Source organism: Pygocentrus nattereri, chromosome 15 (assembly GCF_015220715.1).
Source record: "Pygocentrus nattereri isolate fPygNat1 chromosome 15, fPygNat1.pri, whole genome shotgun sequence".
NCBI classification, from domain to species: Eukaryota; Metazoa; Chordata; class Actinopteri; order Characiformes; family Serrasalmidae; genus Pygocentrus; species Pygocentrus nattereri.
In genome coordinates, this window is record NC_051225.1 from 687,673 (window position 1) to 715,172 (window position 27,500).

Consider the following 27,500-nt stretch of genomic DNA (forward strand, 5'->3'; position numbering starts at 1 on the left):
CATTATAGAGCTTTTTAAATGAAACAGTAGAAGCTGTATCGCCCCCTACGCTTCCTGTAGTGTATTACAGTCTGTCAGAGCGACTGTGTGGATCATATGAACATTATAGAGCTTTTTAAATGAAACAGTAGAAGCCGTATCGCCCCCTACGCTTCCTGTAGTGTATTACAGTCTGTCAGAGCGACTGTGTGGATCATATGAACATTATAGAGCTTTTTAAATGAAACAGTAGAAGCCGTATCGCCCCCTACGCTTCCTGTACTGTATTACAGTCTGTCAGAGCGACTGTGTGGATCATATGAACATTATAGAGCTTTTTAAATGAAACAGTAGAAGCCGTATCGCCCCCTACGCTTCCTGTAGTGTATTACAGTCTGTCAGAGCGACTGTGTGGATCACATGAACATTATAGAGCTTTTTAAATGAGACAGTAGAAGCCGTATCGCCCCCTACGCTTCCTGTAGTGTATTACAGTCTGTCAGAGCGACTGTGTGGATCATATGAACATTATAGAGCTTTTTAAATGAAACAGTAGAAGCCGTATCGCCCCCTACGCTTCCTGTAGTGTATTACAGTCTGTCAGAGCGACTGTGTGGATCATATGAACATTATAGAGCTTTTTAAATGAAACAGTAGAAGCCGTATCGCCCCCTACGCTTCCTGTAGTGTATTACAGTCTGTCAGAGCGACTGTGTGGATCATATGAACATTACAGAGCTTTTTAAATGAGACAGTAGAAGCCGTATCGCCCCCTACGCTTCCTGTAGTGTATTACAGTCTGTCAGAGCGACTGTGTGGATCATATGAACATTATAGAGCTTTTTAAATGAAACAGTAGAAGCCGTATCGCCCCCTACGCTTCCTGTAGTGTATTACAGTCTGTCAGAGCGACTGTGTGGATCATATGAACATTATAGAGCTTTTTAAATGAAACAGTAGAAGCCGTATCGCCCCCTACGCTTCCTGTAGTGTATTACAGTCTGTCAGAGCGACTGTGTGGATCATATGAACATTACAGAGCTTTTTAAATGAGACAGTAGAAGCCGTATCGCCCCCTACGCTTCCTGTAGTGTATTACAGTCTGTCAGAGCGACTGTGTGGATCATATGAACATTATAGAGGCTTTGTTTTTAGGTAAATAATGAAAACTTTTTTCCATAATCAATGTTTTTGATGAGTAATTGTTTCAGCTCTAATTAAAATCAGTGCTGACTATGTATGTACAGAACACACGTACAGAATATTGTAAGTGTGATAAATTCACTTTATCAGTGTGAACATAGCAGCACCTCTACTCCTCACACTGCTCTCTGATACGTTAGAGCACGGCTCGTGTGTGTATTTATAGAGCTAAAGAAGAGTATGAGCAGGTTTTGGAGTTAGAGGTGAATCTTTTTCATTACATAAACACCAAGCATGTGGCGGAGGAGGAGGAGGAGAGGCTGCAGAGCCTATAGATAGATGAAGAGGCTCTCAGTGAGAGGATGCTCAAAGTTAAAATGAACACTGCGGGAACATCTCACTCTTTTTTTCACTCTCTCTCTCTCTCTCTCTCTCTCTCGTTCTCTCTCCATCAGCTGACCCTGAGAAGTCTTGGCAGGAGCAGCTGCCCTTCATTGTTGGCACTGCCACAGCTAGCCTGGTCTTCATCATCGCTGTGGTGGTCATCGCCATTGTCTGCCTAAGGTAACACCTCAACTTTCAAACACCTTGTCCTCAAAGGTTTCCTTTGAGACAGTGCAACTTAGTCCTGCAAACCAGATGCTGAGAGACTCTGATGGGTTTCCTCGCTCAACGTCAGCAGGAACCTTCTGACTTTGACAAGAACCACTTGAGGATGTGGTAAATAGTTCTAGACAAATTGAGACGCTTAATTGTGGACCTACTGGCTCTACCTCGATCATAAACGACACAATAAAAATAAACTTTAAATTGAATTTCACCAAATTCATTAGTGCATTTAACCGCTATTGTCCTGCCTAGCAGAGCTATGTCCCAGATCAGGATGGAGTCTGGAGCTAGCCTGAATAATCTCCGCCTGCTTTTCTTTTCCACCGGCTGCATTGTGTCTGAAAGTCTCTGCACGCCTGAGAATGAAGAGGGGGGGGGATGAGGGTGGGGGTGGGGGGGAGAGAAACACGACGAACGAAGGCCTTGGCATATTCCGGAACTTCATTTGAATTGGAAATGAGATGCAAATCACCAGCGGGTATTATTGCCCCGGTTACTGGTTAGACAACAAAGGAACCACATTAACATGTAATTTCAACAAAAACCCCCTCCCCTCATCCCCCCTTGCCAAATACTACACATTAATAGGCAGAGAGTGAGAGAAAAAAGAGAGAGCGAAGAGAAAAATGAAAAGGTGGAGACGGGAATGAAGTGCAGGGAGGAGGATGAGTTAGCGAGCGCAGCCGGAGGAAGACGCCGAAGTGTGTGTGCGCTCGACAGACGCTTCCTGGTGTTTTTCTTGGCTGCCGGTAAAGTGAAGTGACTTAGTCGAGGGAGAAATGACAGGGGTCTCCTGAGGCCGTATTTGTTGTGCTCTTAATTTCAGTATCATTCCCTTCCTCCATTCGACCTCAATTTCTGTCTCCTGAGGCTTTGGCAGGAGCAATACAGGTTCCTTCCAAACCGCCTGTCTTACTGTGATTTGCAAAGAAACCATCAACAGACAATAATGCTATATTAAGCTCTTACACTCGGGATAAGTTTGTGTACTTTTGTTTTTCTCCCACAGGAAGCAGAGGAACGGCTCTGAGTCAGAATACACAGAGAAACTGCAGCAATACAGTAAGGCTCTAAAGATTTCACACCCCCTGGGTTCCTGTACATGATCCACACTTCAAATATTAGCCCTTTGAGCATCATTTGAATTGGCCTGTCTGTGTAACACTGGCTTGTGTGATGAAACATTGACGCAAGTTGCGTGCAACACATTAGATTATTCTAAAGAAAAAGAAATACGAGCACAGACAGCCATTCGAAAGCTGTTGTGTGAACATTAGCCAGATAGCTTGCTGTTTAAATTGGTGTACAGCAAATGAGTTTCATGAAACTTGAGAAGTTTAGTTAAGTTTCATGTAACTCCCGTAGTTGTGCAAAAGTTTCACCACTACTTTCACCATGTAAAGCTACTATGAACCTCACTTACCAAATGCCAAGGTTTTTTTCATTCAACAAAGGAAATTCATTTGGTTATTCCCACTATTGAATCCCCTATAGTCACTCCGGGAACCAAAGTCTACATCGACCCCTTCACCTACGAGGACCCGAACGAGGCTGTGCGAGAATTCGCCAAAGAGATCGACATCTCCTGCGTGAAGATCGAGGAGGTCATTGGCGCAGGTAACCAACAGCACACGGTCCTGAGCGGCAGGGGGAAGCCAGCTAGACTCAGCCAGGCCATTCCCTTAGAGGACTTCACTCCATGCGGTACTTAAACCACTTCAATCCCCCATAAACTCAGCCCCAGCACCCCGGCGCCCTTCTCTAACCGCTTCACTCACAGAGCTCCTGGGGTTCAGATCCTGATCGTCTGTAGATCATGTCATTTCCTCTCCTGAATCTGATGGGCCTCTGTAGGTGCCCTTTGACCTATTGATCCCGACTGGCTAGTAGCTTCCAAAAACCCTTGCTGTTCCTGCCTACCCTGAAGATCATCTGTTCCTTCCCTGAACCCTTATTGCTAATTGACTGTGTTTGAAATGATTCTCTAATCACTGTCCCTACATTGGAGCACTACACTGCACTATTATAGGGTACAGAACTTTCAATTTGACAGTGTTGTGCAAGTTTACTCATCACTCTGCAACAGCAGTCGCATTTCATCCTATACAGCACAGTGCGTTATGGGTATTCCGTGGCCGGCAGGTACCATCGTTTGTACTCTTGTCTATCGGGGTTGTAAATGCACCGCAATTATTTTCAATTGCTTCTACACGCCGCTAGAAAGTGGCAGACTTCCAAATATAGTGAATAGCGCATAGTTCCAGATATACTCTGCATCTTTATGACTGTGGTTGTTTCAGCTCTACCATGACGAGTGTCATAAGAGGCATTAGAGAGAAAGCAGCAGAACCGGTTTGAGCAGGATTAGAAGTGGTAGGGTTGCGAAGCGCATTAGCAGAGGAGCTCCACTTTGCAAATCCCTGCTTCACACCTATAACATGTACTAGAGCTTCTAAAACCTAGTGCGTCCCAGCCTGGCCTTTATAGTGACGATTCCCACCCCTGTCCTCCCCTCCTCCCTTTCCTATCTTCCCTCAACCCCCTCCTCCCCAAAAACCTTCTCAACACGCTCTCACACGTGCCTGGCTAGACCGAAGAAACAAGCCGTCAAATCCTCCAAAGCTTCTCTCACCTCCGTTTTCCTCCACTTCCTTTCACTGCTCCAAAGCCTGACGCCCCAGTATCCCTCATAATCCCTTCCTTGTTACCCTTTTGCATCTTCTGTCTACTCTTTCCACCCTTTCCCTGGTCATTTTGCCCACTGCAACTGCTTTATCCCCGTCTATTACTCCCCCAGAACTGCCTTCTTGCCCCTAGCTTGGCTTCTCTTGTTGCCTTTGATCACTCCAAAGCTTGTTCCCCCAATACCCCTTTAGCATTCCTTCCGTTTTACCTGTCTGCCCCCATTTTCTGTCTCCTTACTTTTCCCTGCTGGCACCACTCACTTCGGTTACCCCATCCTGGCCGTTTACCCCTAAAAAACCTTCCTTAGCAAAGAAGCACACCTTTCTTGCCCCAGCCTGGCTTCTCTTATTGCCTTCGATCATTGCCGAACTCGAAAATCCGCTATCCCTTCACAGTCCCTTCACTTTCACTCCTTTGCCTCCTTCATCTACCCCCATACCTGTCCCTGCCTGCTCAGTTGGCCCTGTCCCAGCTATGTATCCCCACCAAAACTGCCTCTTTGCCCCCTGCCTTGGCACAGAAATACACCGTCCTAGCCTGGCTTCTCTCGTTGCCTCCATTCCCTCTCCTTTCCTCAATTCTAACCAATAAATTTCCCTCTCCCCTCTCTCCCCCACTGTCCTTCACTCTCCCCTCTCCTCTCCACCCCTCCGATATCTCTCTCTCTCTCTCTCTCTCTCTCTCTCTCTCTCTCTCTCTCTCTCTGTCTCTCTCTCTCTCTCTTTCCATTCTGTCCACCCCTTGCTCACCCAGGAGAGTTTGGAGAAGTGTGTCGCGGTCGTCTGAAGCTGCCCGGCCGCAGAGAAATCATTGTGGCCATTAAAACGCTGAAGGTGGGCTACACCGAGCGACAGAGGCGGGACTTCCTGAGTGAAGCAAGCATCATGGGACAGTTTGACCATCCAAACATCATCCGCCTGGAGGGCGTGGTCACCAAGAGCCGGCCAGTCATGATCGTCACGGAGTTCATGGAGAATGGAGCGCTGGATTCCTTCCTCCGGGTAAGGAAAACACAAAGCCTGAATTGTTGCGGTGAATATTCGACAGGCATTTTCCAGTAAACTCATGGATAAAACTCACCGGCATTTCGATGAACCCATGCTGCTACCCAGGCGACCAGTTTCCACGTTTCCTAGCTTCTGAAGGTCAGGTGAAGGGAAGGTCATGTTAGGGTTGGTGTTGCACAACATGCTTTTGTATTAAACATGAACTTAATATTTGTTCATTTGATTTAAAAAATCTCTGACCAGGTCCTGTGGGTGTGCTGTGCGTGCCACGCACTCAGGCACATAGTTGCGGATCACTAAACTACAGCTTTCAGATTTTTATCAAAACAGCGTCAGCTTCTCTGGACATACCTGAGAAGTGCCTGAGCTGGATCTGCCTAGAAATCACTGAGATACAAATTCATTTCCACTGTACATTTCGCATGAGCACCGGTGCCACGTTGACCCTTCATACACCTGGAGTAGCAGCATAACTACAGTTATGTAATGAGTTTGACTGGTTCACCTTTTTTAACTGATTTTATTTCTATGTATATGTTTATCCCTGCTTATGCCCCCTGGATTGAGAGGTCATCTACTGTTGCTTTGATCTTGTGCACTAGGTTTTAATTTATTCCCCTTTCTGTTGTTACCTTTATTGATTAATTTTTTATTATTTGTTTATTGCACTTTTTTTCTCTTGTTTCTGTTATTTTTACTATAAAGCACTTTGAACTACATTTTAATGTATGAAAGGTGTTATATAATTAAAAACTACACTGGAAAAATTTTATTAAAAATATTATTATTATTACTTTTATTATTATTATTATTATTATTATTGTTGTTGTTGTTGTTGTTGTTGTTGTTGTTGTTGTTGTTATGTTCCAAAAGGTCTGACTTCTTGTGTTTTTTTTTTTTTATATGCCCTTGCAATATCAAAATCCAACAAAAATACAGTAAAATGCATATGAGATAAAAGTCGTATAAAATGACCGATACTTTGTTGTTGCCGTGGGTAACAGAGCCGTCTCAGGGGTTAATCTCCAGCAGGGTGTGATTTTCCCCGCGTGGCTGTAGAGAATCAGATGATAGTAACCTGTCTGCGGTGGCGCTCAGCCAGACAGCGCTCGCTTATCACTGACATTTCGAGAGGAATCAGCAGGCTGATGAATCTCAGTCTGAGAGGAATGTTAAACGCAGGCTGGTGGCATTTGGAGTCTCAGACGGTGCAGTGAGTGAGAAGAATGGGTGTAAATCTCTGACCCATTCGGATGTGATTTAATGTAGGACACGATTCAGCGATTCCAGCAATGAAAAATAATCTTTTATCTCAGGCAATAAATGAGCAAACGCTTTATTGAATATCGCTGTGGTTGATTATAATCAGTCGTTACACTGTAAAAAAGAAAACAGACAAAACTGCATTTTATTTTTGTTGTTTTTTTTTTTTTGTCTTTATTTTTAATCCAACATTAGTTTCGTATTATGCTGCATGTTTATGAATGAAAGGTGTGATATAAATAGAGTTAATATTACAATTACATGTTGTAATAATGGATTATAGATGATTCTGACATCCCAAAACTGATGAGTGGCCACCTTCAGAAAGTTTCGGAATATTGGAATGTTGGGAACCCTTTTGGAATGTTAGGATTGATGAAGATGCAGTGATGTTTACAGCCGCAGTGAAAGGCCTGTTTTGTCTCTGTGCAGCTGAACGACGGGCAGTTCACGGTGATCCAGCTGGTGGGCATGCTGAGGGGCATCGCGGCGGGTATGAAGTATCTCTCGGATATGAACTACGTCCACCGCGACCTCGCCGCCCGCAACATCTTGGTCAACAGCAACCTGGTGTGCAAAGTGTCCGACTTCGGCCTGTCCAGATTCCTGGAGGATGATCCGTCGGACCCCACGTACACCAGCTCACTGGTGAGAACACACACGTTTGCTGTTTGCATGGCTTTGCCTGGTTGGATAACACCAATAATAATTAACATAAATGATTTTAATATGTAAATTACGGCGTGTGGTTTTCTAGGGGGGTAAAATCCCAATCCGCTGGACGGCTCCGGAGGCCATCGCCTACAGGAAGTTCACCTCCGCCTCCGACGTGTGGAGCTACGGCATCGTCATGTGGGAGGTGATGTCATACGGAGAGCGGCCGTACTGGGACATGAGCAACCAGGACGTGAGTTTCCACAGTCTCACTGTAGTTTGGTCTGATTTGACCAGCGGGTGCACATACTTTTGCATGGATTGGATTAATCAATATATACACAACAAACAGGATCTTGGCAAGTGAAAATATCTTTAATCAGGTCAATGTGAGAACTGTGGGAAAGTTTCAGGCGTCTGAGCGAATGTTTAACCAGCTTCCCTCAGCAGGGAGTTTATCACAATATACATTAGAATAAAGTCACATTCATAATTCAGATAAACAGAAAAACTATAAACAGTAACAAGAATTTCTTCAATTTCTTCAATCATCAATTACATCATGAGCTCAATTTACTGAGCACTGATTGGTCAAACCAGGAGCTGCTTTTTAACTACATATAATACTGGACTTCCTCGAGGAGGAGAGGCTTGGAGATGGGTAAACACACACACCAACATCCAGAACATCACTATTATATATATATATATATATATATATATATATATATATAAATTAATATTCTATCAATTTTATTTATTCAAATATTAGCACTTTTCTCAGCAAGTAAACACAAACTACACAAATAAATAGATTTTGAAAACGTGTCTTGGGGCCTGAGACTTTCACACAGTGCTGTGTATCTGATATTTCTCATGTTCAGGTTGTTATAAGCTTATTATAATATTATTTAACTTATTTTTACTTGTTACAGTTCATTTTATTAATTACAATTGTCTCGAGTATTGAGACATAATTTTGATGATTTTATGAAATGTAAGAAAAGTTGAAACAAGCAAAACAATCTGGCTGTAAACTGTCATTTCACTTGATAGGATGAATTACTCAAAACAAGGAATGTCTAGAAATGAATTAAAGACTCTCATCAATATTCATATGATCATCTCAAAACTTGAAAGATATATTGACTTAATTTAAATATGCATATATATATGTAGATAGATAGATAGATAGATAGATAGATAGATAGATAGATAGATAGATAGATAGATAAAGGCTCAGTATAGTATCAGCAGGGCGGTTGTTGCGGAAATAACAGAGACTACAGAACAGGTCCTGTCAGCATGTGGAGTTCCATAAACTGCCCAAAGCAGGGCAGGACAGGACAGGAATGCCAGGGCCAGACTGGGAATATTTGCAGTAAAGACGTTGTGGAATTCCGCCCAGTCTAATGAGATTAATCTAAACTCTGAGCTCCATTGTTCCTCCTGCTGTAGGTGATAAACGCGGTGGAGCAGGATTACCGGCTGCCGCCCCCGATGGACTGTCCCACTGCGCTCCACCAGCTCATGCTGGACTGCTGGGTCAAAGAGAGGAACCTCAGGCCCAAATTCTCTCAGATCGTCAACACGCTGGACAAACTCATCCGCAACGCTGCCAGCCTAAAGGTGGTGACCAACACACAGTCCGGGTAAGAACCTCCGCAGCACACGGGCGAAATATTCCAGACTGTCCCAAACCGAAGATCTGCTGAACATTTACTGAAAAACCGTGCTGCACTGATCTGACTGATCTGGGAAGGTGTGAAAGTCATGAATGGATGGGGATTCATGGGAAAACACCCAAAAAAAACAACAACTAATAAATAAATAAAATTATTTTATTTTTTAAATAAATTAAGTTTCACGACTTTTATTTTAGATTAGCAATTAAACATTTAGCCCAAATACAAAAAAGACTTTTACATCTCTAGAAGATCACTGAGGAAATGTGATATATTTAGGTAATAATAATTATAAATAAAAATAATAATGATAATAATAATAATAATAATTTGATTAAGAGGATTTTCTATACAATTAGCAGCTCAAAATGCTTCACAATGAAACAGTAATTTAAAAAAATGTGGTGAAATACGGAGAAATACGGAGATATGTGGAGAAATACGGAGATATGTGGAGAAATACGGAGAAATACGGAGATATGTGGAGAAATACGGAGATATGTGGAGAAATACGGAGAAATACGGAGATATGTGGAGAAATACGGAGATATGTGGAGAAATACGGAGAAATACGGAGATATGTGGAGAAATACGGAGATATGTGGAGAATAGAAACAGTCACAGTGAATGAAACTGATGACCGCTGTGTGTTTATTGACACAGGTCAGTTTGTGGTCAGTAATGTGTTTGAGCACTGAGGAGGTTCCAGCTCAGCGTCTCCGAGCCGTGTTGTCTGAGTTTGCTGTTCTGGGGAGATGAAAGTCTGGACGAGTGGCATTCCTGCCCGTTGCTGTTGCTGTGATGGACTTGGCTGGAGTTCAGGGCTAAACCCTGTTAGCGCTGAGTTAGCGTGTAGCTCTGAAGGCAGAGCCGCCGAGACGCGGCTTCACGAGGACTTTCAGTTTCATGTCAGTTCCAGCAGACAGAGTAGCCTCTATCACAGCTGGGCTAATGAAGCTTAGCCCGGCGTCGGCCCGCGTAACATATAGCGCCACCAGCAGGACAGCCGAGGCTCTGAGGCGAGGCTGAAATCACCACTGACGTTTTCACTCAGACAGGAACCTCATTAATGCAAGTCGACACATCTGTACAAACACGATAGCAGTAAATGCACATCAGTGAAAAAAAGGACATTTACAATTATTTAAGCAAATTTGAAGGTGTGGTTAAAAAATGTAAATATAAATAAACAAATACAGTATTGTTTTAAATAGTAAATATAAATGAAAATAAATTTACATTTAATGAAAAAAAACAAAACATTTGTACAATTGTTTAAACGAATTTGAAAAAGTCAAAATAGAGAAGTTGTGGACCTGAATGACCAATCAGACGTCAGATCACATGTTCTTCAGTGGTTTAATTAGCACGTGGTGGATGGGGGGGGGCAGTTTACCCCACCTCCTGCTCTTCTGTACACAGCCAGTGTGTTCAGGGTTGGGGGGGTAGGGGGGTCAGGGTTGGTGGGCACTCTGGAGCCAGTGTGTTGCCTTCATGGCGATGGCTAAGGAGATTAGCGAAGAGTAATTAGCTAGATTAAGGCAGGGCAAAGATGGGAATGGTTTTAATTAGCCGCTAACGAGATTTTAAACGGGCCAGCGGAGAGGTGGCCCCCTGCAGAGATTAATGAGAGAGAGAGAGAGAGAGAGAGAGAGAGAGAGAGAGAGAGAGAGAGATGGGATCTATCAGTGACATTAGACCTGACCAATATGAGAAATTTATCAGCAGTTTGAAGGAGCTAAAAAACCCAAATATTATTTTATGCGGTCAAAATTCGGCAGTTTTGGTTAAACAGTTTGGAGTTCAACTCTTAAATAATTTACATTTTAAAAAAGCCACTTATTAATAACCTGAGAGGTTTTGCTAAAATCTCAAACAAGAGCAAATTTAACGTAAACGTTCTGCTTAACGAAAGAACCTCACAAATAAAATGTGTCCACACCAACATTCCACTTTCAGTCCAGGTTGAAACACTTTCATGTAGTAAAGTTAAAAGGGTTCTTTGATCTATGCCGTAGCCACTCCCCAAAGAACACTGTTTGAAAAAACAGTAGGTTTTAAAGAACCTTCATATAAAAGAAGAGTTTTATACCAACGTAGGGGTTCTTCCTAGAACCCTGATCTCATTTCCATGTATGACTGTACATTAAAAATGTGGTCACGCTTCATTTGGATGGTCTCCTATAGATGCTCTGCAGATGCCTAAATCACTAACGAACTTTCTGGTGATGTTCGGTTGATTATCCACAACAGTTATGGTTAGTGTTAGGGCTAGGAATAGGTGTAGGCTTTGCCTTGAGGTTAAGATTAGGATTAGGATTAGTTTTAGGGTTAGGAATAGATTCAATAAAATCTATATTAAAATCTAAGTTTTATTTAATAGATATTTAGTTGAATGTTACTTACAGACATACGGAGCACTTACAAAGCATCTACAGTGGACCATCCAAATAAATTGCTACTAGAAAAATATCTTTTGGGAACCAAAAGTGGTTATTTATGGCAGAGAGGGCTTTGGTGGACCCAAAAGGGCACCGTTGAGTTTTTAAACGTATATGTAATAACATTACACAGTGTTTTCTTAGTAAAATACTTAAAGCTGCACTGTGTAAGTTTTAGCGGTTTGGAGACCCCTCTGGTAGAAATAAGTACAGCACATGCAGAACATTCCATAGTGAGTGTTGAGCTTCTTCCCCAAGAGAATGAATCTGATGATTGACAGAGAATTGAAAGAGCTCAGTGTAGACTTGGTGAAGGAGCGTCTCGGAGGACGTGAGTCAATCTACTGTTATCACATCATCAGCGTGATGTTGATTCTGAGATCATTGGTGGTGGCGTGGTGGCGTGGTGGGTAGCGCTGTCACCTCACAGCAAGCAGGGTCTGGGTTCGAGTCCCCGGCCGAGTAACCAGGGTCCTCTCTGTGTGGACTCTGTATGTTCTCCCCGTGTTTGTGTGGGTTTCCCACCACAGTCCAAAGACATGCAGTCAGGCTGTTTGGACATGCTACATCGCCCCTAGGAGTGAGTGAATCTGTCTGTCTGCCCTGTGATGGACTGGCAACCTGTCCAGGGTGTGTCCTGCCTTTTGCCCGATGTCAGCTGGGATAGGCTCCAGCTCCCGCCGCAACCCAGAAGAATAAGCGGCTAGGAAGGTGTGTGTGTGTGTGTGTGTGTGTGTGTGTGTGTGTTCTCCTCACTCGGTAACGTCACTTCTTTCAGTTTTAACTAAAATTTCTTACATAGTGCAGCTTTAAAGGATGCGAGGTTAAAAGGAAAATCCATCTTTATTACTATTAGAAGCGGAATTCTTTCTGCTGGGTCAGATTTCTCACTCTCACAGGCCACTTTGGCTGAGCTACTGCTAGCAACATTAGCCTTTTTGACTGAACTACACGCCACCTACACTGTACAGGAAGTAATAAGAGGAAGGTCACTCCTGATCCTGAAGTGTAGGTAGCACCGGTGAGCGAGGAGCTCCAGGTTTTTGGCAGGTAAGACGGTCTGTGATTGGTCGGGGGTCTAACAGCGCTCCTTAAAAGGGAAAACTGTCCCAGGATAATGACCGCGGGGGCCTTCGGGCTGAGCAGTGGGAGTTTATTAAAAGCCCATTCCTCCCATCCATCTGTGGGTTCCTCTCCTCAATGGAGCCTCTGTATCGCTCTTATTAACTTTTTTCCTCTCCTCTCTTAATTGTTAATTAATCTAATGCCATCAAAAGACGACAAGGATCAGCAGAGCAGAGCCTGCGGACAGTGGGGCTCTTTTACTCCCCGGCTGACCCCGCTGCCCTCCGCCTCGTCGCTGAGGGTTATTAAAACTCGCCGGTGGCTGGTATCGAGCTGAGGATCAGTCTGCGTCTCCTCTGAGCCTGTGATGTTTTATAGCAGGACCGAGCGCGGCCCAGATATTGTGACCCGTGTCCAAAATAAAAAGATCAATATCTGTCTTTTTATGGTGCGCGAGGGTGAGAGGGCTCTAGTCGGCCACTTGTTTGATCCAGTTTGGTCGGAAAGCGTTCGGCATGACGGGCAGAGGAAGGCAGCCCAACTCCGTAATTGTTTATTGGGCGTAATTAAAGTAAGAGTCTGGCACAACGTCAAACCCCCCTCCCTCGGACCCCAAATGTAGTGCACCAGCCAAGCTGTGCTTGGTGCTCGAAGTCCTTTAGTTTTAGCACTGGACCTACGAGGCTAATGTAGCTAACAAGCAATAGAAGCTCAAGCCCCACCCATTAGCATGGTGCTAACCGCTAACAGTAGCATCTAGGGGTGGGCGACATGGTGAACAGCCAAAAAATGCTGTGTACCAGTTATTTGGTGCGTTTGGCGTAAACGGCTGTAACTGAAGCCCTGGTGTTTGCTCTGTGGCCTCCCCCACCTCCTCTGAGCCCCCCCTCAGACATCCAGTGGTGGCGTCCAGCCAGTCGGCCACTTCGTTGCCAACCCGGGCGGAGCCGGGCCCTACAGGCCGGGAGAGGAGGTGGTGGGGGATTTGGGGGTGTGGTGGTCTGGTGGAGGCCCGGCGTGACCTAACCCTCTCTCTCTATCTCTCTCACTCTCTCTCTCTCCCTGTAGGGCCTCGCAGCCCCTGTTGGACCGCAGCGTGCCCGACTACACCACCTTCACCACTGTGGGCGACTGGCTGGACGCCATTAAGATGAGCCGCTACCGAGACAGCTTCCTGAACGCCGGCTTCGCCTCCTTCGACCTGGTGGCCCAGATGACAGCAGAGTGAGTTCTGACGGAGGCTAGAGCTGCGGCGTTTGATTTAAAGGGTCCAAAACTTTACTGGCATATTGTGGAATAATTGAGTTGCGTGTAAACACTGTCCATACCACCCGTATACCTTTACAGATCCCTTATTGGAATGAAATGCGTGTTTTTTGCGCACTTCACATGAAAGGTGCGCCGACACGTGTGAAAAAATGTCTTCACCTTTAAACATTAAACGTTTTTGCCCTTATTTTTTAAAAATATATGCGATTTTATGAAGGCTGTACGCAAACTGAGCTGGCTTTTTTTGTGATGTCACAAAAACCAACACATTTGCGTATCTTTTCAGCAGTTCAGCCACACCCACAATGAGGTAATAAGGAGTGCAATACAGGGCAGCCAATCAGAACCAAGCCCATTTACATATTATCAGTCTCAAAGGAAAAGCCTGTTTAATTCCAGGTGATAAAGAGAGGCCATAAATCCTCTGATATGATTGTTTTCTTGGTCTGGAGCTACGAGGCTGATCAAGCTTGTTAGCATCGATCATTAGCACGGTGCTAACTGCATGCGTCTCAGCTGCTCAGTAACTCAAAGCCTTTATTACGGGGTTCCTGACACTGGCTGACTTACTGTACCTATAAGCATGGACTAACGTACATTAGCTCAGCAGATGTGAGTCTAATGAAGGTTCCCGTCTCCACGCGGTCGGGTTTGAAGCCGGGTGCCCAGATGGCAGTGGTGTGAGTGGTGTGAGTGGCGTTAGTGGCGTTCGGGGTTGAAGCGGTCTAGAACGGAGTCTGTCCCTCTTCCGCTGGCCTGCCTTCAGCCTGCTGATCGCTAAGCTCGCTCTGGAGCGTCCCGGAGACGAAACCCCAGACTAGGCAAACAGCCGGGACGCGTCCTGCAGAAGGAATTAAGCATTTGGAACGAGAGGCTGCGGAGTGGATGAGGCGAATGAGCAAACGCTGGCCGTAAACGCGCTTAATCTAGCAATAGCATAAGCGTCCGAAGAACGTCTAGAGGTCAGAGTCGGGGCCAAAACGAGCAGGCGGAAATGAACGGGGGCCGTGGGGATCAGATAAATGAATAAGGATAATAATAATAAATTTATCAAGTCCATTAAAAGGATAATAGAGGATGGAGGTGTGGGTAATTTGTTTCAATTTGGCAACCTGACAGGTGGGCCTATCAGTGGATTTCTCCTGTCCTTAATGGCTGGTAATTCTCCTAACGATCTTCATTTATTATCATTTTCCCTGCTGCCGTGATGAGGGACGGGCGGCGGGCGGCGGATGGGGGTGGTGGGGGGGTGGGGGACGTGGTTAGTGGTTAGCGAGCGCAATCCTGACGTTAGCACTACTGAGGCTAATTGGCCACCCGTCTGTCGGCAGGGAGAAACACGGCGGAGGAAGAGAGTGAGTGATATTTCTTACAGTTACACGGCGCGGTGTTAAACAAACACGGCGCGGAGAGATTAGATTACCCGGCCTGACAGAAGCACAGGAAGCGGGCGGGGTCATTCGCCGCTGATACTTTAATAAGAGTTCTGTCACTGCCACATTTTCCAGCTCGTTCCGTTCTCATTCTTTCCCTTCTCTCTGTCTACGTTGGCGCAGACGTGCTTCCGCTTTATGGCGCGTGACCGTCTCTCTCAGCACCGTGACCCTGCAGGAAAACCAGGACACTGAAACCGCGCGATTGGCGTCAGAATCAGAAGCTTTATTTTATTGGACATGCGTAAGATATGCAGAGGGAAACGTATATAAAGAACAGAAAAATCTCCTGCATCAATACAAAAAGGATCAAATGTTTAACCCACAAAATAAATACGAAATAAAGAATATATATCAAATACTGAAACAAACTAAAAAGAATAAATATAAATATATAAACACACCCAATAGACGTGCTGTTCAGGTGGTTTTATTCACCTTTACGTTACGTTTGAACTGAATTTGCTCAGTTGTAATGTAATGATGGAAACTTTGCAGGAGAAGGAAAAAACTACTGTGCTTTTAATGTAAGTCAATGGAACCAGACGTCTTTCTGAGGAAGTTTGGCCGTTTCTGTCGGTCCATTCTCCCTGAAGTTAACATACAGTGTAAAGAGCCACAGGGATTTTCAAATCATGTCAAAAACTGAAAAATGACAAAAGTGGAGATACGAGGTTTTCTTCCGACGCAGCGATATGTTGACGTGCAGTACATTGAAGTGCGTTGGAAGGATTGTGGGTAGGGTGTTTATGAGGTCTTATGAGGGGAAATAAGCTGTGCAGTTTGATTAAAGCTGGACTTTCACTTTTACACATGGTGTGAAAACGGCAGCTGGTCTCCGGAGCCAGACGTCCAGCTAATAATTAACCAGCACTAATGGCCTCCGCTCTGAAGGAACCTGTTCAGGCCCTCAAACGCACCTTTTCTCACGCAGCCCCGCCCTTTACCCCACACAGGTCAGCGCCGGTCAGATAAGGTGTGGGTGGGGCGCGGTTGTTTGCTAACTTACCCCGAGATGTCGGCCTGCTTCCGTTCCCACGCAGCCGCAGCGCTCTGGATGGTTCCTCAAGGGTTCTGTAGTGAAAGAAACACTTCCATTTTGAACCATGAGTTCTATATAGAACCATCTGCGTGACTAAAGGGTTCTTTGCGTGGTGAAATGGCTCTTCAGATTGATGGAGAATGTGTTCTGTGTGGTTCTATACAGCACCTTTCTGAAAAAGGTTCTATTTAGCACCCAAAAGGTTCAGCTGCTGTTACAAGCTTGGCGGTGTAACAAAAGCAGAACTCTTTTTACGCCATATATTCATTTATATATTTATATTTATTTGTTTTTCAAGGGTTCTTTAATAAAGATAGCGGTTCTATTTAGAACCATGAACACTCAAAGAGCCATTTGCATGCTTAAAGGGTTCTTTGCGTGGTGAAATGACCCTACAGAAAGATTCGGTAAAGCCCCAGGAAGGGTTCTGCCATAGTTACAATGCCAAGCTTGGGTAAAATAGTAGACATTTGTGCTGTACAGAACCATCTACAGCGGGTTCTCCATCCATCACCAAGAACCATTTTACCATGCAAAGAACCAGGCACTAAATGGTTCTAAATGGAACCTTTCCCTTCACTAAAGGACCCTTGAAAGTACCATCTTTTTGTGCAGAACACGTTCCCAGCAGTTAGCATGTAGCAGCTCTGCGCTAATGTAGGCATAATGGGCGGGGCTAAACGGCAGTAGGCAGAACGGGTGTAGCTTAACTGCTGTAGGCAGAATGGGTGGAGCTAAACTGCTGTAGGCTGAATGGGTGGAGCTAAACTACTGTAGGCTGAATGGGTGGAGCTAAACTGATGTAGGCTGAATGGGTGGAGCTAAACTGCTGTAGGCTGAGTGGGCGGAGCTAAACTGCTGTTACCTGAATGAGTGGAACTAAACTGCTGATATTTGTGAATAGTTTGTTTTTTGTGACATCACAAAACTGAATTAATTTATAGCAGTACGGTTTCCATTCATGGGCTGAACAGGTTTACACTCAAACGCTGTTTAAGTGTTTACATTAAACTCTTCTTAGATAAAAAAGCGAGAAAGTTTGTCAGATGTGCCCTTTAAAATCTGTCCTCAGTGCAGTTTTGTTTCATTACGGATGATAAACACCGTCTCTCTCGTGTCCAGGGACCTGCTGCGGATAGGCGTGACGCTGGCCGGACACCAGAAGAAGATTCTTGGCAGCATTCAGGACATGAGACTGCAGATGAACCAAACGCTGCCCGTCCAGGTTTGAGGCAGGAAGGGGGCGGGACTGTGCCGGAGAGAGCCAATGGGAAACCCCAGCTGCCTGCCCATCTCGGCCAGCCTGACTCATAGAACTGACTAAAATCTATCTACAACTGGCTTGCAGTGCCTCGGACGACTTCGTTTTCTGGTTTTCTTTTCCATTTTTTCCTGGTTTTCCTCTTCGGACTGCATTTTTTCCACCTGGCGAGACATTTACTACGATTATTTTGTACATTTTTTAAACAAAAAGTGAAAAGGAGACCCTCATACCCCATGCGTGCCTCGCCGGGCTGCGGCGTGAGGTGTATTTCTGCATGTGTGTGCATTTTTTTTGTTTTCTTTTTTCCCTCCCGAGCCGTGTCGCTTCCTGCCATGATGCCCTTGTCGCTTCCCGTGACGGATCCTGCAGATCGTCATCGTCCTCCGAACTCTGAACGGACTGGAAAGCGACGGCACGGATAAGGAGGAGGACGAAGACGAGTCCGTCCAGCGCTACGAACTGTTTTATTTTGTGTATGAGTGCGTATGAGTGCGAATATTCTCCATCTTCATATTGAAGGTGTTTTAATTAAAGGGCACATGCCTGAGAAGGACTGGCTGGAGAGTCACAGGCCAGGTCAAAGGTCACGGAAAGGTCACGGCCTCGCTCGGACCGGTGGGAGTAATCGCGCCCGGCGGATCGGAGGCGCGCTTATGGGAAAAAGCGCATCACTGCTCTTTAATTTTGCTCTTCAGTTCACCACCTGTGTTGAAATATGGCCGGTCATCACTGATTGGACGATGCCGAGGTCAGCCCTCGCTCTGTAACGGACAGGCCTTCTCTATAGAGTTTGTGTATGTGATTTTGAGCGTGTGAATTAGTGATCGAGTGTAAGAATTATGCACATGAATACTGTACAATACCGCTTTAGCTGCACTCCACCAGCGAGGGGGAGCCGAAACGCATGAACCGGGGAGCAGATATATTTCAATCAGCTGTAATAATCTGTGGACAGTTATTAACTTTTTTAAGGAATCACTTTTTTAAGAGAAGAAAATGGGAAGTTATATAAATCTGATGCATATGTATTATAAGTATGTATGCATATACTTGAGAAAATGTTATATATGCATATATATGTATAGATATGTGCATCATTCAGAGACAGAGTGAGCTAGAAAAAAATTCCTTGTTTTGCGTGCATTTCCACTTTTTTTCCCAGGTTTAATCTGTACAACCTCACTATTTATTTCCTCCTGCATCGGACACGAGGACGAAAGACCTGAGGACTGACGAAAACAGATCAATAATCCAATAATCAATCACGGTTCTAATGATTTGATATGAATCGGACGTTGTATTTGTTGTTGTTCTAATCAGCCTGTTCATGTTTTGTATCGAAGGAAGATAAAAAAGAAAAAATTCAAAAACAAAGGTGTTTAAGAAACTTGAGAAGTGGCCAGAATATTGGAAACAGTAATGGAGCCTCACAGCCCAAAGTGTCCATGCAGTGTTTCTATGTCTTCCGCGCCATTAAAAAGGCCAGTTCCACCCTTTTCTTCTCAAAAAGTCCAAATTCGGCGGAGTTGAGATGTCAAGTCGTTCAGAGTGGTTTGAAGGGGACCAGATATAGACGTGCAGCTTCTGAGTTTGGTGATAAAATATGCTGAAATCTGGAATAATGGTGGAAAATAGTGGAAAATCTGGAATAATGAGTTTTCTTTGGGGACTATTTTGCCGCACAGCGCCCTGCATGTCTCCCTCCACCATGAATGGAGTTGAAGTTCTCTAAACTCTCATAAAACAGCGTCTCAGTCATCAGGCAGTGAATTCAGAACCAGTTCATGTAGGAACTTTCTGTAGGAGCTTTTAGAGGGACGTCTGGTTCCCATCACCACCACTGGGAACGGTTCTGACTCTGTAAGATTATCTAGAACAGAGAGTTTCACACTAAACCACTCTGAACGGCTCTGATCACATCTTAACCAGTTAATTATGCAGGAATTTTAGAAAAAACTGGTGGAATTGCCCTTTTAAACGAATGAGCGTTTCTCAGGCTAAACACAGAATTCCTGTACAAACACACATTCCCACACATGCTAACCCCACCTCTAAATATAGGATTAACCCTTAGAAGTCTGGAGTTATCACTACTAATATAAACATAATTATGCAAATATGCAAAAATGGTTGCGTAATGAATTACACTTGCGTTCTGTTCAAGGTTCGAGTCTCTGTTCTGTTTGAAAAATTGACCAACATGTAAAAACACAAGTTTTCATCAGATTCTAATGATAATAAAACATCTCCTCTTCTGCTTAACGTGGTCTGGACTGAGAGCTCTGCACGCTGCGCACTCGTGTCTATTTAGAAATGGTTCCTATTAATCTGCAGCAGTGTTGACTGAGACTTCTAAGGGTTCGATTCGCTGTTTGGTGTTTATGAGGAAGTGCCGGGCTCTGATCTCTCTCTGCTTTCCTCGAGGTGGGAGTATGTAGCTTCGTGAAATGCCCGTTTCTAGTCTTCCACACATGCAGTCCTTATACCACGACTAAAACCCACCCTGAGCATCTGACGCACTGAGGTTTGACCCCCTTTAACCTCATTAGGAACTGTTAGTTCGTCCATTAACATCCTAGAATGAACAGGACCGATTTTCTGCATTGTTTTCTCCACTGATGCGCTGGACTTGATTTGAACGTGTGCATCATTTTCGCATGAATACAGTATATTACATCACAGCTGCTGCCTTTCAGTTTACTCGCTTTGGATGTAATATATTTTATTCTCTTTGAGACACTTCTACCGAGTACGCCTGCGTAGAGGCTCCAGCACAGATAGAAGTCAGAATTTAAGGCATTTTTTTGAGTCAGTTCAGAGATGAAGCTCCCTGTGCAGACCTGCGCGCTCAGGCTGGACATTTTTAGGCTTGTATGTACAGCCCAGGAGTGATGACCAGTCAATTATCTGCCTTTTTGTCCTTCAAAAACAGCCACAATCAGCGTCTCTCTGTCCTGGCTCGCTCTGTTTGCTGCAGCCACAGCAATAACCGAGCCTGCTGCTTTTTGTTTTTTAAAGGAATATTTTACATTTTTCAACATAATCTCTATCTGCTCAGTCTGTAGCGTACAGTCGATTTCCCTAGACTGTCATATTGAAGGTGAATACCACCCATTTTTTTATAAATGTTCTGAATAACTCAGAGTGTGAGGTGTAATGAGAGGCATTCAGAGGGTTTGGAGTGAAACGGGTCAGACGTCTTTACAGTGGTGGTGATGGGAACCAGGCGTCGCCATGACTACAACACAGATATAGACACTTTATTTACCATCCAGAACCACCAGAGAACCTACACGAGTCTTCTGAGCTTATATGGAATGTTGATGATGGAAAAGAGTGGAAAATCTGGAATAATGAGTTTTCTTTGGGGACTATTTTGCCGCACAGCGCCCTGCATGTCTCCCTCCACCATGAATGGAGTTGAAGTTCTCTAAACTCTCATAAAACAGCGTCTCAGTCATCAGGCAGTGAATTCAGAACCAGTTCATGTAGGAACTTTCTGTAGGAGCTTTTAGAGGGACGTCTGGTTCCCATCACCACCACTGTGAACGGTTCTGACTCGGTCAGTTTATCTAGAACAGAGCGTTTCACACCAAACCGCCCTGAACGGCTTTACATCTTAACCAGTTAATTAGGTAGAGAATTTAGAAAAATGGGTGCTTTGAGATTTTTCCCTGGATTTAGAACTGAACTCTTGTTTTTGAATCTACAGCCTGTGGACACTTCACTGTTCTGTTAAATACACGGAAATGACTGTCTGCGCTAGTTGACTGTGAGATTAGAGTGAAATGACGCTGGATTATTTCTTTAAAGTGAAGTGCAAAAAACTAAAAAAGGAAATAACTCACTTCAATCAGTGTTTAATTCAGTTAACTTCACTTTACTCAGTTTATGTTCACACGAATGATTCACATTAACCCTTAGAAGTCAAGTTGTTACCGTGGTAATGATATATTGTTTCAGTACAATTAAATAATTGCATATATTAATGCACAATGAGCTAAATTTGCATTAACACTGCACATTTTTCCATTTCAAACCTCCAAGCACTAATGAGGTTTGCACTGAAATGTAAGAATCTACACAAGGTCTTCACTTTGTTAGTTTGAATAATTATCATGCGGCTTCTGAGGGTTAATAAACATGCAAATGAGCTAGCTTAGCCACTTTTTGCTAATGTTTTGTACCAGGCTGGTACAGAAAAAACATAAAATTAAAAAAAAAAAAACAACTTAAACTAAATTACTGAACTGATTCAGTTCAGATCCAAAGACACATTAGACCTTAGGAATCTCTATTAGAGTGTACAGTATGGCCCCTTAGGTAATAATACTACATTATATATATATATAATGTTACAGTCATGTTATAAATCACTAAGAAACATGCTTTTAATTCCTCTTTGACAATGAGTGCACTGAATCAACTACTTCCATGAGAAAAAAATATATTACATTAATACAATTATAGTAAACAAAAAGACAAATGTGTGTTAATGTGATATATTTATATTTGAATAAATTCAGTGCATTATTTTTTTCAGTGCTAATATGAGTAAAAATGATTAGATATTAGAGTTAAACGGCAGTAACTCTACTCTGGGTACTGCCTTAATGGAAGTTAGCAATCTAAGAAACTGTTTGGAGAAAAAAAAATTGTAAAACACTATTTTCAGCTCTCTACTTGGTGAGATATTACAAATAACACTGACCAGAAAGGGCTTTTATTGTGTATTTTGGTTCTATGTTTGAGTGCATTTAATGTTAACCTAAAAAAAAGGTTGAGTCGGGTTTAATTACACATACACAGTTTATTATATTCAAGTTCTTTTTAGGTTATTGAATTCTTCATTTAGGCTGGTAGTTTAAATTACAAAATAAAAGCCCCCATGCACAAGTCAAGCAAGCTCAGTAATAGTTAATTAACTTTACATTAAGAAATATGAATATAGACAAAGCTGGACCAGAAGCTTTTCAGCGGGTTAATGTTGGCAGAGCAACGAGTCCGGAACGTTTAATCAAAGCCTGCTGCAGCTCTAAAATATCGATTCCATTTACAAACTGAGCTGAAATGAAAGGAGACACATGGATTAATTCACCCTCTGTCGTTTCTATGGAGCTGCAGAATTACCCCCAAAAATGACCCTCGACAGGCTCCACCCACCAAGGTGTTTCATAGCAATTATTGTGAGGCTGAATTTTTACAGAAAACTGATAAAAATCTAATTCAGTCTAATGAGAAACTGTAGAACGGACTCGGTTTATATCACAATACCTACATTTAGAGTCGGTTATTCATTCAGCCTAATGAGAAACTGTAGAACAGACTCGGTTTATTTCACAATACCTACATTTAGAGTCGGTTATTCATTCAGTCTAATGAGAAACTGTAGAACTGACTCGGTTTATATCACAATACCTACATTTAGAGCTGGTTATTCATTCAGTCTAATGAGAAACTGTAGAACAGACTCGGTTTATATCACAATACCTACATTTAGAGTCGGTTATTCATTCAGTCTAATGAGAAACTGTAGAACAGACTCGGTTTATATCACAATACCTACATTTAGAGTCGGTTATTCATTCAGTCTAATGAGAAACTGTAGAACAGACTCGGTTTATATCACAATACCTACATTTAGAGCCGGTTATTCATTCAGTCTAATGAGAAACTGTAGAACAGACTCGGTTTATATCACAATACCTACATTTAGAGTCGGTTATTCATTCAGTCTAATGAGAAACTGTAGAACAGACTCGGTTTATATCACAATACCTACATTTAGAGTCGGTTATTCATTCAGTCTAATGAGAAACTGTAGAACAGACTCGGTTTATATCACAATACCTACATTTAGAGTCGGTTATTCATTCAGTCTAATGAGAAACTGTAGAACGGACTCGGTTTATATCACAATACCTACATTTAGAGTCGGTTATTCATTCAGCCTAATGAGAAACTGTAGAACAGACTCGGTTTATATCACAATACCTACATTTAGAGTCGGTTATTCATTCAGCCTAATGAGAAACTGTAGAACAGACTCGGTTTATATCACAATACCTACATTTAGAGTCGGTTATTCATTCAGCCTAATGAGAAACTGTAGAACGGACTCGGTTTATATCACAATACCTACATTTAGAGTCGGTTATTCATTCAGCCTAATGAGAAACTGTAGAACAGACTCGGTTTATATCACAATACCTACATTTAGAGTCGGTTATTCATTCAGTCTAATGAGAAACTGTAGAACGGACTCGGTTTATATCACAATACCTACATTTAGAGTCGGTTATTCATTCAGTCTAATGAGAAACTGTAGAACGGACTCGGTTTATATGACAATACCTACATTTAGAGTTGGTTATTCATTCAGTCTAATGAGAAACTGTAGAACGAACTCGGTTTATATCACAATACCTACATTTAGAGTCGGTTATTCATTCAGTCTAATGAGAAACTGTAGAACGGACTCGGTTTATATGACAATACCTACATTTAGAGTTGGTTATTCATTCAGTCTAATGAGAAACTGTAGAACGAACTCGGTTTATATCACAATACCTACATTTAGAGTCGGTTATTCATTCAGTCTAATGAGAAACTGTAGAACGGACTCGGTTTATATCACAATACCTACATTTAGAGTCGGTTATTCATTCAGCCTAATGAGAAACTGTAGAACGGACTCGGTTTATATCACAATACCTACATTTAGAGTCGGTTATTCATTCAGTCTAATGAGAAACTGTAGAACGGACTCGGTTTATATCACAATACCTACATTTAGAGTCGGTTATTCATTCAGTCTAATGAGAAACTGTAGAACGGACTCGGTTTATATCACAATACCTACATTTAGAGTCGGTTATTCATTCAGCCTAATGAGAAACTGTAGAACGGACTCGGTTTATATCACAATACCTACATTTAGAGCTGGTTATTCATTCAGTCTAATGAGAAACTGTAGAACGGACTCGGTTTATATCTCAATACCTACATTTAGAGTCGGTTATTCATTCAGCCTAATGAGAAACTGTAGAACAGACTCGGTTTATATCACAATACCTACATTTAGAGTCGGTTATTCATTCAGTCTAATGAGAAACTGTAGAACGGACTCGGTTTATATCACAATACCTACATTTAGAGTCGGTTATTCATTCAGTCTAATGAGAAACTGTAGAACGGACTCGGTTTATATCACAATACCTACATTTAGAGTCGGTTATTCATTCAGTCTAATGAGAAACTGTAGAACGGACTCGGTTTATATCACAATACCTACATTTAGAGTCGGTTATTCATTCAGTCTAATGAGAAACTGTAGAACGGACTCGGTTTATATCACAATACCTACATTTAGAGTCGGTTATTCATTCAGTCTAATGAGAAACTATAGAACGGACTCGGTTTATATCACAATACCTACATTTAGAGTCGGTTATTCATTCAGTCTAATGAGAAACTGTAGAACGGACTCGGTTTATATCACAATACCTACATTTAGAGCCGGTTATTCATTCAGCCTAATGAGAAACTGTAGAACGGACTCGGTTTATATCACAATACCTACATTTAGAGTCGGTTATTCATTCAGCCTAATGAGAAACTGTAGAACAGACTCGGTTTATATCACAATACCTACATTTAGAGCCGGTTATTCATTCAGTCTAATGAGAAACTGTAGAACAGACTCGGTTTATATCACAATACCTACATTTAGAGCCGGTTATTCATTCAGCCTAATGAGAAACTGTAGAACGGACTCGGTTTATATCACAATACCTACATTTAGAGTCGGTTATTCATTCAGCCTAATGAGAAACTGTAGAACGGACTCGGTTTATATCACAATACCTACATTTAGAGTCGGTTATTCATTCAGTCTAATGAGAAACTGTAGAACGGACTCGGTTTATATCACAATACCTACATTTAGAGTCGGTTATTCATTCAGTCTAATGAGAAACTGTAGAACGGACTCGGTTTATATCACAATACCTACATTTAGAGCCGGTTATTCATTCAGCCTAATGAGAAACTGTAGAACGGACTCGGTTTATATCACAATACCTACATTTAGAGTTGGTTATTCATTCAGCCTAACGAGAAACTGTAGAACGGACTCGGTTTATATCACAATACCTACATTTAGAGTCGGTTATTCATTCAGTCTAATGAGAAACTGTAGAACGGACTCGGTTTATATCACAATACCTACATTTAGAGTCGGTTATTCATTCAGTCTAATGAGAAACTGTAGAACAGACTCGGTTTATATCACAATACCTACATTTAGAGTCGGTTATTCATTCAGCCTAATGAGAAACTGTAGAACGGACTCGGTTTATATCACAATACCTACATTTAGAGTCGGTTATTCATTCAGTCTAATGAGAAACTGTAGAACGGACTCGGTTTATATCACAATACCTACATTTAGAGTCGGTTATTCATTCAGTCTAATGAGAAACTGTAGAACAGACTCGGTTTATATCACAATACCTACATTTAGAGTCGGTTATTCATTCAGTCTAATGAGAAACTGTAGAACGGACTCGGTTTATATCACAATACCTACATTTAGAGTCGGTTATTCATTCAGTCTAATGAGAAACTGTAGAACGGACTCGGTTTATATCACAATGCCTACATTTAGAGCCGGTTATTCATTCAGTCTAATGAGAAACTGTAGAACAGACTCGGTTTATATCACAATACCTACATTTAGAGTCGGTTATTCATTCAGCCTAATGAGAAACTGTAGAACGGACTCGGTTTATATCACAATACCTACATTTAGAGTCGGTTATTCATTCAGTCTAATGAGAAACTGTAGAACGGACTCGGTTTATATCACAATACCTACATTTAGAGTCTGAGCATATTTGTGGGCGGAGCCTGTACAGGGTGCCTGGAGAGGGTCGTAATGATTCACAGATATCTGTGTTTTATATAAATAATATAATTAACCGTTTGTGTCTCCTGTTGATTTTCCATAGTAAATATAGATCTGTTTGTGTCAATAGTGTGAAGCCCTGCCCCCATTTTAACATTCCTTTGCTTTAGCCCCGCCCACCAGAAAACGACTTCTTCCTCAAAACCTCGTCACCCCGTAACCTTTTATATAGACGAACATATATGAAAATATTCTTTTTTCTCACTTGTCTTCTCATCCCTTTGGAGACACTGAGGCGAAGAAGAACTAACATTTCAAACTGCAACTGTTTTCCTTTCTTTCTTTAACTTTTCTGTTCTCTTCCTGGAAAGCGTTGAGATGTATTTAATGGTGAAGACGAAAAAGAAAACACAAAAATGATTAAATGACGCATTCTTGTAGAAATATTTTTAAAATACCCTTTTTGCAATTAAATTATTTAAGAAACGATGATGTCGTCTCCACCGTGTGAGTTCTTGCTTACAGCCGTTTCACTTTAAAGCGTCAGTTTGGCTGAAAATCACTTCCCGCCTGTTTCGCCAGTCAGCCAAGAAATGTTTACTGTCTGAAGGTTCCTCCTCTACACACTTAAAAAGATGGTTCTCCAAAGGTTCTTTAGTAAAGTAAGTGGTTTTATATAGAATCGTGATCATTTAAAGAACCATTTGCATGATTAAAGGATTCCAAGGGTTCTTCAGATTGATGGAGAATGTGTTGGGTATGATTTTACACAGCACTGCTGTGACTGATCCACTCGCACCAGCACAACACACACTAACACACCACCACCACCACGTCAGTGTCACAGCAGTGCTGAGAATGTTACGCCAACCAAATAATACCTGCTCTGTGGGGTCCTGTGGGGGTCCTGACCACTGAAGAACAGGGTAATATATGTTTGTACAGTCTGTAACTGTAGAACTACAGAGTGAAACTATACGGTCAGTGGAGCGGATAAGATGGACAGTGAGTGTAGAAACGAGGAGGCGGACCTTTTAGCCCCTCCGTACCAAA

The 27,500-nt window shown here is 42.6% G+C and overlaps 1 protein-coding gene across 6 annotated transcripts in view; it reads left to right on the forward strand.

Moving 5' to 3' along the window:
• The window catches only part of LOC108415160 (ephrin type-B receptor 3-like), a 98,428-nt gene extending 79,639 nt beyond the window's left edge, over window positions 1–18,789 (forward strand). Inside the window, exons 8-16 of one of the 6 annotated variants that reach the window (XM_037545282.1) lie at window positions 1,578–1,686; window positions 2,741–2,793; window positions 3,226–3,435; window positions 5,170–5,417; window positions 7,119–7,334; window positions 7,444–7,593; window positions 8,799–8,992; window positions 13,600–13,755; window positions 17,398–18,789. In XM_037545282.1, the coding sequence (XP_037401179.1) occupies window positions 1,578–1,686; window positions 2,741–2,793; window positions 3,226–3,435; window positions 5,170–5,417; window positions 7,119–7,334; window positions 7,444–7,593; window positions 8,799–8,992; window positions 13,600–13,755; window positions 17,398–17,506 (1,445 nt within the window). In that variant the 3' untranslated portion in view covers window positions 17,507–18,789. Of the gene's footprint in view, window positions 1–1,577; window positions 1,687–2,740; window positions 2,794–3,213; window positions 3,436–5,169; window positions 5,418–7,118; window positions 7,335–7,443; window positions 7,594–8,798; window positions 8,993–13,599; window positions 13,756–17,397 lie in introns of all 6 variants that reach the window. The other 5 variants (XM_037545281.1, XM_037545283.1, XM_037545284.1 and 2 more) reach the window with 5 other exon arrangements.
• Window positions 18,790–27,500: the final 8,711 nt, after the last annotated feature.